General features: G+C 34.8%; 2 protein-coding genes across 4 annotated transcripts; one reads left to right on the top strand and one right to left on the bottom strand.

Annotated features, from left to right (window-relative positions):
- Positions 1 to 301: 301 nt before the first annotated feature.
- Positions 302 to 9,525, top strand: LOC140753542 (uncharacterized). Its single transcript, XM_073088224.1, has 7 exons — positions 302 to 648; positions 1,001 to 1,140; positions 2,438 to 2,600; positions 3,156 to 3,374; positions 3,808 to 3,966; positions 4,661 to 4,795; positions 5,366 to 9,525. Exons 1-7 carry the CDS (start codon positions 508 to 510, stop codon positions 5,522 to 5,524), a joined length of 1,116 nt encoding a protein of 371 aa, XP_072944325.1. The 5' UTR covers positions 302 to 507; the 3' UTR covers positions 5,525 to 9,525.
- A 75-nt stretch (positions 9,526 to 9,600) lies between these two features.
- Positions 9,601 to 16,283, bottom strand: Ntf-2 (nuclear transport factor-2). Of its 3 annotated transcripts, none has more exons than XM_073088226.1 (5): positions 16,044 to 16,283; positions 15,486 to 15,557; positions 11,946 to 12,044; positions 11,320 to 11,458; positions 9,601 to 10,007 (listed from the first exon to the last, which is right to left on the bottom strand). In XM_073088226.1, the coding sequence occupies exons 1-4, from the start codon at positions 16,149 to 16,151 to the stop codon at positions 11,348 to 11,350; spliced, it is 390 nt and encodes a 129-aa protein (XP_072944327.1). In that variant the 5' UTR covers positions 16,152 to 16,283; the 3' UTR covers positions 9,601 to 10,007; positions 11,320 to 11,347. The 3 variants fall into 3 exon arrangements, with proteins under 3 accessions (XP_072944327.1, XP_072944328.1, XP_072944326.1); XM_073088227.1 differs by having other exon boundaries at positions 11,354 to 11,458; XM_073088225.1 differs by lacking the exon at positions 11,320 to 11,458 and having other exon boundaries at positions 16,044 to 16,279.
- Between the last annotated feature and the right edge of the window lie 376 nt (positions 16,284 to 16,659).

The following is a 16,659-nucleotide window of genomic DNA, read 5'->3' as shown; positions in this document are numbered from 1 at the left end:
TATGGCAAACTGAATTTGTAGTATAGACTCATAATTTTATTGCAAGATATACTTTATAATAAAAATAGTATTTTCACTTAATAAACTTTATAAAATAATTAAAAAAAAACATATTGAGTTTCACATAATTATTATACATTTAAAAATAAGTATGAATTTAAGATTTACGACTGACAAAAATATGTTTAATTTATTGGTGTTTGTTGATTGTTTACGATTGACCTATGTGTGTACAACGCTTTACATTCAAAACAAGTGTCAAACACCTTTCTCTATGACCTAGTGCCCTATACTCTTTGGTTGTTACGTTACTTCAATTTTTTTGTTGATTCTGTGCGCGATTACGATATGTCAAAATAACGACAAGGAAGAGAAAAGGAGATTGCGATTAAAATTTATTGCTGTATGATAACTGTGCTTTTTAAGTCCAATTTCAAGTGAAAGCTATATTGCTGAGTGGAATAATAAAGTAATTTTAATGTTCGCTTTTGTCCTGAATGGTCAAAAATGGGGGACTCGCCATACTTGACTTGTTTGGTTCTGTATATATTTTCTTTTCAAATTATTGTTACTAACTCACGTACGTCGAATATCTGGAAATTGGACGTTGAAGAGGGACAAATCGTTGATGGTACTACATTGTCGCAGGTCAGTTATATTGCTGTTGTTTACTTTTATGTGACAAAATAGTACCATGTGGAGAAAATATTTCGTTGGATTTCTACTGCTTTCTGCTACGTGCAAATATTCTAGAGTCGTTCGCCTTGACAGGCCACACGTAGTCAGTGATAAGTATTTAGCGTTTTATTTCCTTTAAAATTATTTGAAGTGTCACAACAACAATATTTACATATTTTCAATACTATAAAGATGTATCCCACATTTAATATGTATTTTCTACTTGCATGTTTCCCACACTCCTCTACATTTTTCTTATTCTGATTGTACCTATTGGTCCATGATTGATTACAATAATTAAATAATCAGTGATGTATTTTAGGATGACACAGATAAAACTAAAATATGCGAAGAAGACTCAATATTTAATATAGTATCATCAACAGTGTATTATGGCAACACCTGGACTAAGCATGGGTTTGATATGTTCTGCACGGATTGCCAGATTTATGATCAGCAGAGGTAAAAGCACCAAGTTTCTTCCTACATTTCTTACAACTTCTAAGAAAATACCTGTAGTCACATTTGCTTTCATAATATTCAGTATTGTGTGTGATTTTATTTAAGCTATTTAGTAATCTAGCATTTACTAATATACATTTCTAAGAAGACCTACATGAAAATATTCCACTTTTCAAATTTTATGGCTTTGCTATTGGACAGCAAAACATTTGTTTACAATAACACTAGTAAATAGAATAATAATAATATTAGTTAAGAACCAAGGTGTTGGCATGCCAAGTGGCTTTACCATATAAATATCTCTATATTTATAGTATTGTGTATATTTCCACCATTTAGCAAATGAATTATCATAGAATAGCATTTAGGGAACAGCCAACATAGGTAACCGTCAGTAGAAGGAAGATTTAATTTTAGGGTCTTTAAGGATACAGTGAGCACTTACCTTGAAGTAGGCATCCATTCTACAACATACACATTCATTTTTGTTAATTTATACATGAAAAACATCTATTTCTGCCTTTTATAGGAAGCTCTTTAGGAATCAACTTCCTGTAACTCTGAGAGGGTTTTTCAAACAAGTATAATGGATTTGGGCTACGTTTTAGCTATATTATTACGTTTCCGAAAAGTTACCAACATGATGTATAAATAACTTTTTTTTATACTAGACTGCCAAATTCAAAATATTTCATTCATGCATCATTCATTTAACAAATGATGGTTTTATCAAATTTTATTGAAATAATTTACATTATCTCGTGTGTTCAATCATACAGTGTCACAAGTGCAAGTAAACTCAAATGGTTTTATTATGCACATACTTGCTAGCATGTGTCATGTAATTTAAATGTATTTATGTATCATACAAATCAGAATAAATGTGAGTTTAACAAAGGTTCATGTTGATCATCGATAGCACTTTTGAAGCAATATAAAGAGTATTGTGACTATCAGCAATAATAACCACATCTATATCAGTGCACATAAATTATTTAATTTCATCTGATAAGAAATCTATTTATATCAGTTTAGTACAATGTGTTTAATGCAACTAAGTTGCAAGAAAGCGTACATAATATTATGTCACATCTGGGTAATACAATGATGTGGACTGTTTATGATAGATACCAGGTGGAATATTGGATATATTTCAGTCCGATTTTATTCATAGTAGTCCTGTAGCCTTTAAGTATTTAAAATCCAACCACCTGTCTGTTGGCTACATAAAAATATAATTATATATTGTAGACATTTGTATGTTCTGACTTTTAATAATTTATTATTCTATGATCAGGTCAGGTACAGAGAGTGGCGAAGAGTCCACACAATTAGAGGCCAATGGAGGAGATGCAGAGGACGAGTTCCTGGACTGTGGGAAAGCTGTCAATTTCACATACTATGACAACCTTGTCGGTGTTGCAAGGCGTCACAGACACCCCAATGTACCTGAGCCACAGGTGACTTGAAATATTATAATGATGAAGAGGTAGATAAAGTAGATATTCTGACACTTAAAAGAATTATATTATTTGTTAATTTGGCTAGAGGTTACCTAGGTCCCGCCGAGATAGGTGATCATACGCGCGGGGTGGCCCATTCTCCAATAGTCTCAATTAGGAGCTGTTGTATGCAAGATGTTGAGAAAACTTTGATAGCGTGATTCCGAAACATTTGGCGCCATCTTTTGTTGAGCTACGGAAAGTCACCACATGTATATATTAGGGGAGAGACCAATGCGACATGGGTTGAAACCCATTGTTTTATTATCTATCAATTTACATTTAATTTGCCATAGTAGATCACAGAAGTAATTTAACAATATATTATGTTTTAGAGCTTATCAAGCAAGCAAGAAACTAAAGCAATATATCCCATATTACTTGAAAGAAAATTTTGTTGTGTTATAGTAGTGAGGAATAACTTAATAGAAATTTCTGTGATATGAACTAGTTGCTATAATATATGGAGTCAAAAATTTATAGTAAAGTAGAATTTTGTGATACTTTTTGCAGGTGGCCTTAATATTTCCCAAAAAGAAGTCATACAAGAATGGTGTGACAGACTTAGACATAAATGCTTTAGAGAAGCGGCTGAAAAAGGCCAAGAGGGAGAAACCAAAGTCAGTACAACTTTACAATCAAATTGGTAACTTCTGGAGAATTAAGGGCGACACTCGACAGTCGATAGAGTGCTTCCGGCGAGCACTCGCCGTTTCTCCATATAATGCAGACGTGAGTTTATTCATTGTTATAGATTTCTTGATACTAATATTTTTAATGGTTACACTGTGGCAATATCACTGCTACACTTATTGATGTATTATTACAGTTTGTGGTTTGATTCAATACCATCCAAACATACTTTTCAGAGGCATTCCAGCTAAGGCCTCAGAGGTAGCTGTGTATCCGTGCACAACCTCTGGTAGGAATCTAATCTTTTCTGGGGTTAATTACAGATTTCCATGGGCGGCAGTAGCAACTTACCATCAGGTGGTTTGCATGCTCGTCTGCTACTCCTATATTATAAAAAAAAATGTGGCAATATTGTGATACTTTAGGATTGAGGATACATGGGGATTTCCACATTATTATCACTATTGTGTAAAAATAATTCAAACCTCCAGAGCAGCAAATAGAAGTTTAAACATGTTACATCAAATTGCAGGTGCTACTAAATCTAGCGCGAGTGCTATTCACGCTGCAGTATTTAGACGACGCGATCTACCTGACGCGTCGGTCGCTCGAAGTGCAGCCGCCGGACCGCAGCGCCTGGCAGCAGTACTTCACGCTGGGCGAGATATTCAAAGCGTATGGACATTATCAGGTAACTTGTCTGTTGTAAATTGTTAAACCCACTCCACATTCTCGCAAGAATCTCGCGAGAACGCGAGAAAAGCACGAGAAACGACAATGTAGAGCCGATACGAATCGGGTTTATCTCGCGTTCTCGCGACAATGTGGAGCTGGCTTTAGAGTAGAGAAAATATTTCCATTTAATTATAATACGCAAATAACGTGAACGACAAATTGGTGATCTTGTTCTACTTGTATGTTAATTATGTCGTCGCGTACGTAGAGTGCCGTATTTTTCATTGATTATGGTCTTCCGTGTGTAGTCTTATAATTATTTTTTAAGTTATACTTGGTCTCGCTTTTAGAAAAAATGATGAGATTAGTCTTTTACAAAAGCGGCATATAAAAAATTGACACAATAATGAAATTGGCTAGTAAATATAGCGGTGCCGTGTCGGGTCATGATGTATCATTTTATACCAATAATTTTGTATTTATTTGTTATGTGATAATTTCTCTTGCGCATGTATATAATTATACATACTCTTTATTCTTTTTTCATTCAGTACCCCATAGAAGTACAACTTCTCATGTTAGTATATTATTGCACTCTTTTTAAAACAACATTGCCAATGCAATGCTCAATTATGTGCACTAGTTAAACCAAATCAGAAATACTCTACTATATAATAAACTATTAATAAAACTGTAATGTCTGTTTTCAGGAAGCGGCCGTCCACCTACGGCACGCTCTAGACCTGCGGCCGGACTTCGAGCCGGCGCTGGTCGCGCTCAAAGACATAGAGAATATACCAGAAGCCTCCGTGCATGTCTACACGCTCCTTATCATCGTTTGTTTGGTGAGTGACCCCCAATGGTGGTTGGGGTTATCAGTGTGTGATGCGGTGTTTGTGGGTAATATGTGTGATAAGAAAACAATGGTATATTAAACTGTATGTCAGGAATAATTGAAAAATATATGTTTATGATCGATTCTGTAAAAAGTAAACGAGAATTGTCGACATTTTATTCATGACATTATGTATAAATTTTATAATTTAATGTTAAAATTAATTCACATTTATTTTAGTCTATTTTTGAAATATCTGATGTGCCAAACATATAATATCTGATGTATCGTAATTACGATAGTAATCAAAAGATTTTTGGGTCACTGTGTCTATTTCTTATTTTTTATTACGAGCGAATACGAATCTGAAAATAGCTTGCTCAGGTGTCTTCGTTACTCGTTACGAAACCTCATCTGTTCTCCACGCGATTGCGTCGGTTGATAAACGCGCGTCAAATGGATATGTGTCTGTATTCGTGCGCAGCGTTTACCTTATTCATAATTATCCGGCCAATTATTCAACGGAATGTTTGCACTAATCTAAAGTCAATGTACTAAGAGCGACCACACATATCTCCAGGTGATGGGCGTGCTTTTGGTGATCCTGTCATCGGTGGACAGCGGCGGCGACGTGGAGGAGCACAAGACGCACCGGCACTTCAACCGCGCGATGGCGATGCGCTCGCTGCGCGGCGTGGCGCTGCCCGGCGCGCGCGGCCGCAAGAAGCCCGCCTCGTAGGCCGCGCACCACGTGAGTCCCGCTTTAACATCTCTACACGATGTCTATGTAACCTACCTATGTTGATTGACACGTTGCGTTGTCGAGTAAACCATGTCCATGTATGTCATAGATAAGTATAGATATCTCACCGCCTTGTTATTGAAGGAAGCCATTAAACGGCTTAAACGGCTGACGATTCTGTCAGCCATTGCTGTCATGGTGTAATTTACGCGGAACAATGCCGACATGCAAAGTTAAGAACGAAATCTAAATCGGAGAAATATCGTTTTATTCGCAAATGATCTAAAAACTGCAAATTTTAATATTTTTCAAACTCGAAAATAGATGACAGTGGCAATTTCAATTGTCAAAACTGGTTACATTTTCTTGTTAGGAGTGAGTAATCTTTACTAATCTATGATGTATGTTGGTTAATTCGTTTGTCGGTTGAATCCCCCCGAAAGTATAGATTTGTTAATTTGAGTAATTGTTTGTTGATAAAAACCTTGTAATAACAAGTAAGTTAATAAAAACAATTGTTGATTGCAATCCCCAAAACAATTAAATATTTGGTTATAGGAAAAATAGGTTCTTGAATAAGTTCCCAAATGCAATATTGTAAAAAGGAATTTTGTAAATGTATGTAGATATTTCAGTCACAGACCAGTAATATTGTGTTGATTAAAATTCCAAAGAAATGTTCAATTTGTTCTGTAAATGTTCGTAGGTTTATTCAATATTTATGTATGTATTTTACCAATAATTAGTTGATTGAAATCTGAAGAAAAGTTTAAATATTCTTTACATCTATGATATTTCGATTAAAAGATCTCTTGGTAATTATATATTTCTGTATCATGATGGTAAAATTGATGGCTTTAAAATGTGTTTTTTGACTAACATTAACAATAATTCTGGTAAAGTTCACAAAAAGAATTTTATATTACCTAGTAATCATTAAAAGTAATAATCATGAATATTTAATTTATTGCACATAAAAAATTGTCAACAATGCAATTACTTATTTGGGGTGACCCAATATAACCAGGTTTGGTAATAAAAATGGATTCCTATATTTTTAACTTTACCAAGCATATGGAAAAAATTATAATAGCCTAAACTTAACGGAGCTCTTCCATGTTAAATTTAAATGAACTTAAAGACTGATAAAAACATAATTTTACATTTATTTCTATCACAATAAAAGCTTCAGTAAGCAATACAATTTACAAAAAAGTTGAATCTTTAGGATTACCAAAGCTGCAAAAAAATTACGGTATTTATGATGTTCAAATAATATAATTATCCAAAAATTATCCGTTTACAAGGGATGCTAAAGTCGGGACTCGAGACAAAACTAAAACATTTTATCGCTTGCTAAACATAAATTAAAGGTTGAAGGCTAAAATGTTTTAATAATGTTATATCGCCATGGATACCTGTGAGCGACAAACTGTGTCATGGTAGTATTGTTCCATTAAATAATTATTTTGAGGCGTTCATTACATAATACGCTTTAATAAGGTAACTCGAGTCAAAAATGTATGTACTTAATTTATTCGGCATTTTGTATTGTGTTCTAAGAAATGTACAAAGACTCTAAATTATAAGTAGGTTAGTGATATTAAAACGACGGTTGGATTTATGGCGGCAATATAGAAAAATATTACATTGTTTAAAGTTATATGCAGTCCATGTGGTGAACATTTTTTCATTGAAATTTATAGATTTATATCATATAATATGACTGTGATTAATATTTAAATGCTATCAAAGTTACAAAAAAAAAGATTTTAAGCTACACGTCAATTTTTGCATTGAGACTCAGTTAAAACAGGTACACCTTAAATGGGTTTTTATCTTTTTAAACAAATTTTAATGTACCAAAACGAATAGCTGGGCAGGAATACATTGTTAATTTGAATTATATAGGATAATTCTTTACATGTAAATGAATTTAATTAGATTTACAAAAAAAATACAAATTCTTCCTTAATTTGAAACCCATAATAAATAAAACAAACAAAGCGGGCATATAAAACTTTATTTTCTTTTAACTTATTAATGTTATAAGTTACATCTTAATGTCAATTCACGTCTTTGATTAACTTTGAGCAAGCAGATAGGCTAAATATTTTCACCTTATTACGTCGGCGTCAGCAAGCGAGATTTACATACAAGTGAGGTGACGAATTTAGATGTGTGAATTATACGTGATATTGTCACATGATCGCCGGTTGCGACTGCATAGAATATTCAACAGCTCAAATATAAGAAATAGTCAAAGTGTAAAATGCAGATGTTAAATTTTGAAAGATGTTTATACCAAAATGGTTTAATACGTTAAGTGTTAATTGACAACATATATATACTGCAATGATTAATCGACATCATATGGATTGTATTGCTTTTTAATATAGGACACTCAAATAAATCAAACTATTATTGAAGTTACGTATCGATTACCTTACAACTAGTTATATATTTTTGTGTTGTGATAACAATAACTAACTGAGATGCTACAACAGGACAGACTAATGACGGGTTGTGCTAATAATTATATTAATCAACGATTTAATGGAACACTACTGTCAATCAGAGGCTTTATGTACAAATAATGTTCTTAATATCGAATGCGACCGTAACGGTCTTGCCATGTCTAATTTGATCTCTGCTTTGTAGTCTTCACCACCTTATGATAGTCGTACCTAATGTCGTGTTTCCTATTAGCAGTTCAGGGGTTGAGTTTTAGACACCCTAGCATGCTCGTGGGAGAAAACAGTGACTCTGTCAAATAGGGAATCATGTTATAACGACGTCACACCATTTCAACTCGAGTAAAGCTTTGAATTAAAAGCTTTAATAGTATTACATGAAGTACATTTTTGTAAATTGCTTATATTATTTTATTGCTTTACTGGGTTGGGGTGATGTGGTTTCGTTTCAATGTTCGATGCTCTATGGACGATAGAATAAGCATTATTATTCCAACTTTTTTCTCTTGTCACATAACATAAGGTGTGCTAGGCGTGCATGTGTATTTTTTGACATCCATTTTAATAATTGGCCGGTAAAAAGAGATATTCGATGTAATTCAGCCTTTTATTGTCTCGTCTTTGTCTTCCTACAAAGGTATTATTATGATGTTACGGTTAAAACGACAAGATGTCGCATATAATGTTGCGATGTCGCGTCATCTCCGACTTGTATCGTTTTGTAAACATTGATGATGGAATCCTTTGAAGATTTTTTTTTAACTTATCTCTATCAGGCACAATGGAAAGAAGTAGACGAAGTCAGTATTTTAATACAAGTGTGCATCATAATTTTCACGACGTTGTGATTTTTTTAGTTGCACGTCGTAGAGTTCCACGACGTGACATCGCAACTTTACACGATGTTTGGCGCTTTTTTAGCCCTCAGATTATCAATTATAAGCGAGACAGTAATAGCGCTCTACAATCAAGATTTTTATGTCAAGATAATTATCATAAAAATGTGGTTTACATGTTCCCCATATTAGTAGCCAATATATACAATCGATTTAAAATAATGTAATTATTTTTGGTTATGATTTAATAAGCAATAAAAATTCTGAAAAGATATTTTGTAGTTAGTGAACGTTAGTAGTATCTCGATTCTGAGTGTAATTTGAATAAAACATGTATTTTAATTGAATTCAATGTTAAACAATTTCTAATTTACTTAAAACTGCTAAATGTGGATTTGACAGTACCCCCGAGTATAGGAAGACACAAGTGAGTTGGCACGCCAGCCTTGCAATGAGAGGAACAATTGCAACCTAGTCATTCACTTAGACAAGTGCGGCCTACTGAGGCCCGGTGTGTGTGTTTCGTAAAGTAGTGCATGCAAGTAACTTGTTAAGTGTTCGTAGCGTCTAAGGATTTAAAGAAAGTTGCAAGTTTTAAATTCTGAGATTGGTAAAATGTACCTGTTTTCAGTGGTTCTTTTGTTAATTTTTGACTATTTATTACTTAATACATGATTGTCTTAGCATCTCTTTGTTGTTTTCTTTCCCTTCGCAATAAGCTGTGGTCGATATTAAAAGATATTTTTAATCTATTAAAACAACGTTTAATTATAAAATTATAATGCATTTAATATAAAATGTATACATGTAACTGAACAAAAGTGTCGCGGTTTTAGCCAAGCTTACGAGATAATTATCCAAGCCAAAAACAATGCCGAATATTGTAAATCGATGACTAATTAATGTACAATTTTAGAATTTACAAATTGGCAATGGCCATGTTTCTTACACCTAGATAACTAACACAATTATACGCGGTTTCAGATAGCGCAGTTTGTAATTGTAATAATAATGTAAAATCTTGTTCAACATGTTGATTTGTGAGTGAGTATCATTTTAAGCTACGTCGTGAATGCCCAGGCGGAATATGTCATGTTGCACGAAGAAGGAGTCACCGAGTGGTTTCAACACGAATGTCTGCATGTACGGGTGTGGTGGATCATCGTCGCACTGAAAAATACAAGTTAAATTTTTTTTAGCCAATAATAATATTCTGTGATAAAGAGGACAAGTAAAATATCTCTAGACCTAAATGGATATCTAAATTTCTTCATTTCGTTTTTTTTGGTTAGACAAAAGTTTCAAATGGTATAAATATACGAGGAAGTCAAGGCTAGTTAAGAGCTTTTCTTTTCAGTATTTTATTATGTAAGCAAATATTACTACACTTATGAAACTACGAGTTTAGAATATTATACAAATATAATATTCATTTACACAAAGATTTTTAAATTAACACTGCGTAAAATGATGGCAGAAATCTATTTCATAACCATTTACACAACATATAAACAAATTGGCACCGTTTGATACACTAAATTTAATGCCGGATGTTAAAAGTGGTAAAAATAGCCGCGAAATATTCAAATGCACATTTGTTTACATACTAAAATACACAAAATTAGTTTTTATACAATGATAAAGTTTAAATGTGCATGTTATTAATGTTATTTTTAAATTACCAACAGTTGACAATCAATAATAGTGTCAGGATTAAATTACGTGATAAACTTACAAAAATTTACTTGAAACCTCAAAATTTTTGAATTACAAAATAATTGGTATTAATAAATTAAAGCATTAAAATAGTTCTATTATGCTTGTCTCAATAACATGTATAATTTAAATGGTTATTTAATATTATTCCAGTAAGTGCCTCAACCTATGTGTGTGTGGTTTACGAAGCTGCACTATGAAATGTTGACAACATACAAACTTATTATTTTGAGTGATATTACATCAAAATCAATCTGTTGATGAGTGCCATTCAATTTCATGCAGTGAATTAACTCACAAAAACACATTGCATACAAAAAATCTTTTAAGGAGAATAAAAGAAAAGAAACAAAACCAGGGTATAAACTTAAAAAGTGTAACAAAGTAGTCTTTGGACCTATAAGATTATAGGGTAAACTTTGCAGTGTGAATCCAGAAAAAAAACAAAGGAGAAAAATTGTTTAGTACTTTTAGTAGGTATGTGGGTACTCTCCATCTGTCCACTACAAATATATTTTGCTGGCCAATTTTAAATATTACTTGCTCATTTCAAGTTTTTTAAACTTTTAATCTGGAGGCACGGCAGTGCCTCCGCCAAGTCGAGTTAATTTTTTATTTTCTCTATTTTGCCTCATAGCTCATTGACTATACATGTACAATTTTTTGAATTATGTTTAGAGAACAGATGAATGATACAAAAATGTAATCATCCAAGTAGAAAGCTTAGTTATTTACATGAAGCTTATGGGCAGTCTACATTTCTTACTTGGCCTCCAGATATAAATACTGTATTCTTAAACATCATGAAGAGCCAGCCTGAACATGTCATGTTCTACATAAAATGAGTTTCCTATTGGCTTCAGTACAAATGTTTGAAAGTATGCATGTGGTTGATCCTCATCTGTCTGTTTCAAACAACAGGACATTATTACAATTATATATTGTTTTCACTATTTCAAGATATTTACTACTTGGATGAATTTTCGGTAGTCCTAATTCAAAATTGTGTACAAAGAATTTCAAAGATTAAATTTAACTCGTTTACCACTGTCTTGTCACAGTATGCAGTGATAAATGTAAAACTGAAGTAGGGTTATACTAATATAACCCTGTTTTTGTAAGAATTGGTCAAATATATTTTTTTATGTTTATTATGCATAATTATACAATTCTACACCAGCTTAACCTCTTAATAAAATTACTCTGCATTTTAAACAACAAATTGACTTTTCGTCAATATCAATAAAGCTTATTAAACAATGCAATAGTGATAATATTCACATTTTTTTAACCTTAAACATTATTTACATTTTGAGGGACCATTAAGATTATCTAACATTAGCTTATCAGAGTCCCAGTTTCATAAACACATTACTAAAATGACTAACATACCTGTAATCTGCCAAGAACATTAATTAAAACTCCTCCATCAAACATTGGTTGTGAATCAACAGAAGTTATTAGCCTTCCAATCTTTTGAAATGTCAAGCTCTGAAATAATAAAGGAAATTATCATATCATAAGGCTTCTACCCAAGAGGGACCAATATGAAAAAAGAAATCAATCACTGAGAATAAATCAAATATACATGTAACTGCATGGAATAATAAGGCTTATAAATAAATAATTAAAATCACATTATAAGCTCATGTCTTTGTAACTAATGGTTGTAGTAAATATTAGGGGTCGCAATACCGGACCATCTAAGCAAAACCGGTATTTTCGGTAATGACCCCAGACAAATCCCGGTATTCCGGTTTTTTCGATATTTCCGAGATTAAGATAAAGTTACTAATTTTTATTAAGCATTTTTCTATGTTATGTTAATTTAGTGGTATTCCGAAGGAAAATAGGTCCTATTACTTAATACCAAGTTAATTACAGAAGTTTATGATTTATTAACGACGTTATGAGTTCCGAATTCATCAATAAATGAATTATATAAAAATATATGTGGAAAGCTGGAAAAAATATCTCTGTAGTCGTGCACTCTTGACAGAGTGGTCGTGGCATGATGATGAGGTCAGTCATCCACAGCTGCCTTGAACAGTCGCTCTTGCGATCTATCGCCACCGCCTTCTATCTGTGTGCTAGATTTTATAAGGTCTGTTCAGCGAGTAGACGATCTGCCGCGTGACCTGTTTCCTTCTACCTTTCACTGAACTACAAGCCGTACTACTGAGTTCTCGCCCCTAAATATGTGGCCGGAATATTTTAGTATTCTAATCCAGATATGCGTAGATCCAGAGAATAGTATTTCTAGGGCATCAATTTTACGGCGATCTTGCATCTGAATCGTCTACGTTTCTGCAGCGTAGAGAAAGATAGGAAAAACTAGACTTTCCATAAGTCTTATATGTAACCTAACGGTAAGGCAGACGGGCTACCTGATGGAAAGCAGTCACCGTCGCCTATGGACATTTGCAACACCAGAGGAGTCGCCAATGCATCGCCGGCTTTAAAGGAGAGCTCTTTTTACACCCCTCTTCAAGAGCCCCATGTCATAGTCCTGAGGGAATACCTCAGCAGGAAGTTCATTCCACATTTTGCACGTACGCGGCAAAAATGAACGATCAAACCGAACCGTGGAGGACCGCCACGGGTCCAGTTGATGTGGATCGAACTTCATCCTTCGGCGAGTGGTGCGATGAAGGAAAGGCGACGTAGGCACCAGATCAAACAGTTCCTTCTAACACTCACCATTGTAAAGTCGGTAGAACACGCAGAGGGAACCTATGTCCCTCCGCAAACTCAAAGGTTCTAACCGATCGGAGATTACCGGGTCGTTGACGATTCGGACCGCGCGTTTCTGCACGGAGTCAAGTGGGTTAAGTTGGTATTGGGGCGCCCCTGCCCAGAGATGTGAGCAGTACTCCATGTGGGGTCTCACTTGCGCCTTATAAAGCAGAAGGAGTTGCCCCGCGCTGAAGTACCGCTTCGCTCTGTTCAAGACGCCCAGTTTTCTTGATGCCAACTTCGCCTTAACATCCAAATGACCCCGGTACTGCACGTCACGACGTCAAGTCGGATTCTGCTTTCTTCCACGAGAGTCCGAGAGGTATTTGCGCGGCATGTATATGTTGCGTCTCCCGTACTATCATCTGCATAGCAATGTATATTGCCCACTTGTTGCAACATATCATTGATATGCAGAATGAATAGTGTGGGAGATAGGACTGAGCTGATAGCTGGTATTGTGGTGCCCCTGCCTAGAGATGCGAGTAGTACTCGATGTGGGGCCTCACTTGCACTTCATAAACCAGAAGAAGTTCCCCCCAGTTATGTACTCCTTGGCTCTGTTTAGGACGCCTAGTTTCTTTGAAGCCAACTCGGCTTTAACTTCCAAATGACTCCGATACTGCACGTCACACGAGATGTCAACTCCCAGGATCCCAATACTTTTACCAATGGTGAGCGGGGTACTTTGGAACTTAGGCGCTCTGACGAATGGGGCTTTTTTAGCGGTAAACGCGCAGACTTGTGTCTTCGTCTTCTTGATTTCAGACACAAGTCGGATTCTGCTTTCTTCCACGAACGTCCGAGAGGTGTTCGCACGGCCTGTGTACTTACCATCTCCCGTGCTATCATCTACATAGCAATGAATGCCACCGATTTGTAGCAGCAAATCATTGATATGCAGAATAAAAAGCGTGGGAGATAATACAGACCCTTGGGGCACGCCAGCGTTGATGAGCTTCGTGTCTGAGCAGCACCCGTCAACCACGACCTTAATATGCCGCTCAGACAGAAAGCTGGCTGTCCATGTGCACAACCTCTCGGGATGACCTTAAAATGGTAACTTCGCGAGAAGGGAAGGGTCTGGCATAGGGCATGCCAGACCCGGTCAAAGGCCTTAGCGATGTACAGGCTTACGGCCAATGCCTCCCCGTTGCTCTCAACAGCTTGTGCCCAATGGGGAGTGAGGTACACAAGGTCACCAGCTGATCGGCCCTTGCGAAAACCATATTGGTCTGTCTTGGGTGTTTTTTGATATGTTAAGGTTCCTCCAAATCTTAACAAGCCTATCGACAGCAGATCTTGTTAAAGCGAAGATCGTGTTGGCGGGTTGTTTCTTGAAGAATTGTCATTGTTATAAAATGTTTATGAAAATATATCATCTTCCTCTAAATGTTTTTTTTTTGTGATACACACAAGAAATATAGCATAAAACTATAGTTACTGCACTTTCTTGTCTACCCTTTTGTATGAAGTGTAATGAAAATAGAGTGGGCCCAGTGTCATGGTCACTGTCCATTTTCCTAGACGCGATTACATATGGTATGCAACATGTCAACCTCGAGTTCATTCATTGATCGAAACACTTCAATAGGAATATCATCTATGTCAATTGCTTTATCGCGTTTTAATAAATTAAATAGCAACCTTTTCTTTAGCTCTCTGACGAAGTTATACAATACGCCAAGTCTCACCTGACATCCAATGCTGATGTTTGTTGATTTTCATAGGTTGTGTCGATTGTAACGCTTCTTCGATATGGACTTTTGCATTGTACCAGAGTCCATTGGTGTCAATTTGTACGACTATAAAAACAGAAAATACCGAATATCCCGGTTTTTGTGAAATTAAAACCGGTATTAATAAGACCTAAATTTGGCCCGGTATCCCGGTATTTTCGAAATCTCGAATACCGGTTTGCAACCCCTAGTAAATATGGTAGAGCCACTTGTGATTAGATACCACAGGCACCACCACCACCTATTTCCTCCTTGTAACAACAGTGTTAAGCACTGTTGTGTCTAATTTGAAGTGAGACATAATTGTCATGTGTTTCAACTTAATCCTAAACCAATGAATCTGTGACCAACCTTAGAGTGGCAATCAACAGAATTACACATTAGTTACAGATGTAGTGGTGGTACATTCCCAGTCAAACCATAATTTACATTATATTGTATATAGTTCAATACTTACATTTAATTTTTCCATTATTTTAACAGCACCTTGCAATTGGACACCTTCAAATGTCATAAATGATGATTCAACCTAAAAATTGCAGCAATCATCAATAACCTTATTTCAAATAATTTTCTTAGTAATTCATATAGACAGTTTAATATTATACAGATTTTCTTTATTATTTCAGATATACATTATTCCAAACTTAGTTATGTGATGGGAAGGAGCTAGATAGACGTTACGCTAGCAGTTTGTCAGTATCGAAAGCCTATATCTTGTTTATGCGGTACATAGGTAGATAAATAATGTAAACACAACTTATTTATGATGTAATAAATTCACTAGACACCCGTAACATGATTTTAAACATATTTTAAAATCTTTTAACACATTTAATTAGTTCAAAACGCAGTAGGTAAGCAACTTTGCCATATTATTCACAATTACTCATATTTTCGGCGGGAGACGAAATAACCTAAAAAATACAAAACTATTCGTCTAATTGAATCCAATTAAAGCACATAAATTCTTTGCATTGAATTGTAATAGCCTAGTACTCTTAAAAACACTCACGTTATACATATTTGCTAGATTTGCTCGCTGTGCCGGATCATCGAACAGTGTGTAATATTGTTGCACAAAACCCTTTCCAATTGCATCGTATTGTGGATTTAGCGCCATTTAGACGAAATATTAACTCCAACGATTCACTAAATCGGTCGGATATCTCTGAAATATATAGAATTTCAGGTCCGTCGTGGGCCTCCAGCTTTCCTTTCACAGTAAAAAATGGCAAACGGTCAATCAACAATGTTGCCAGAATCCCAGATATTAGAAATCAGAAACCAACAGACTATCTAAAATTGTCAACCATTCTTCATTATCTTTGTTTATAACATATTAGTAGTCGTTTTAGAGCATCTGCTAACTACGTTAAAAAACGCAGAGAGATATCGGAATTGCATTTGGTTCTAGAGAAAAATACCTGACTTTTGTAGGTTTCATATTGAAAAGTATTTATTAATCAATTAATTTGTTAATAAATGGATTAATTTAGTTTTACTTTGACCTTCTTATAAGGTAAAATAAACATCCTACACCGTGGTTGAATGACTTGAATGTCAATTGTCATATTGTCAATGGTTCAAATTGTTATTGACTTCATTGAAGTTCATTGAGGAATTTAATT

This window comes from Epargyreus clarus, unplaced genomic scaffold (genome assembly GCF_041222505.1).
Source record: "Epargyreus clarus isolate Ecla_fem2 unplaced genomic scaffold, WU_Ecla_fem_2.2 ptg000026l, whole genome shotgun sequence".
Lineage (NCBI taxonomy): Eukaryota > Metazoa > Arthropoda > Insecta > Lepidoptera > Hesperiidae > Epargyreus > Epargyreus clarus.
The sequence above is the reverse complement of the archived record's forward strand: the minus strand, read 5'-3'. Positions and strand labels throughout refer to the sequence as shown.

Bases quoted from the DNA above. Each gene is read 5' to 3' on its own strand.
- LOC140753542 (XM_073088224.1), top strand. From the start codon at position 508: ATGGGGGACTCGCCATACTTGACTTGTTTGGTTCTGTATATATTTTCT. The intron at 3,375-3,807 runs GTGAGTTTATTC...ATCAAATTGCAG, and splicing joins TTTCTCCATATAATGCAGAC to GTGCTACTAAATCTAGCGCG. The intron at 4,796-5,365 runs GTGAGTGACCCC...ACATATCTCCAG, and splicing joins TCCTTATCATCGTTTGTTTG to GTGATGGGCGTGCTTTTGGT.
- Ntf-2 (XM_073088227.1), bottom strand. From the start codon at position 16,151: ATGGCGCTAAATCCACAATACGATGCAATTGGAAAGGGTTTTGTGCAA. The intron at 11,459-11,945 runs GTATGTTAGTCA...TGTTTGAAACAG, and splicing joins ATGTTCTTGGCAGATTACAG to ACAGATGAGGATCAACCACA. The intron at 10,008-11,353 runs GTTTAAGAATAC...TGTATTTTTCAG, and splicing joins TCAGGCTGGCTCTTCATGAT to TGCGACGATGATCCACCACA.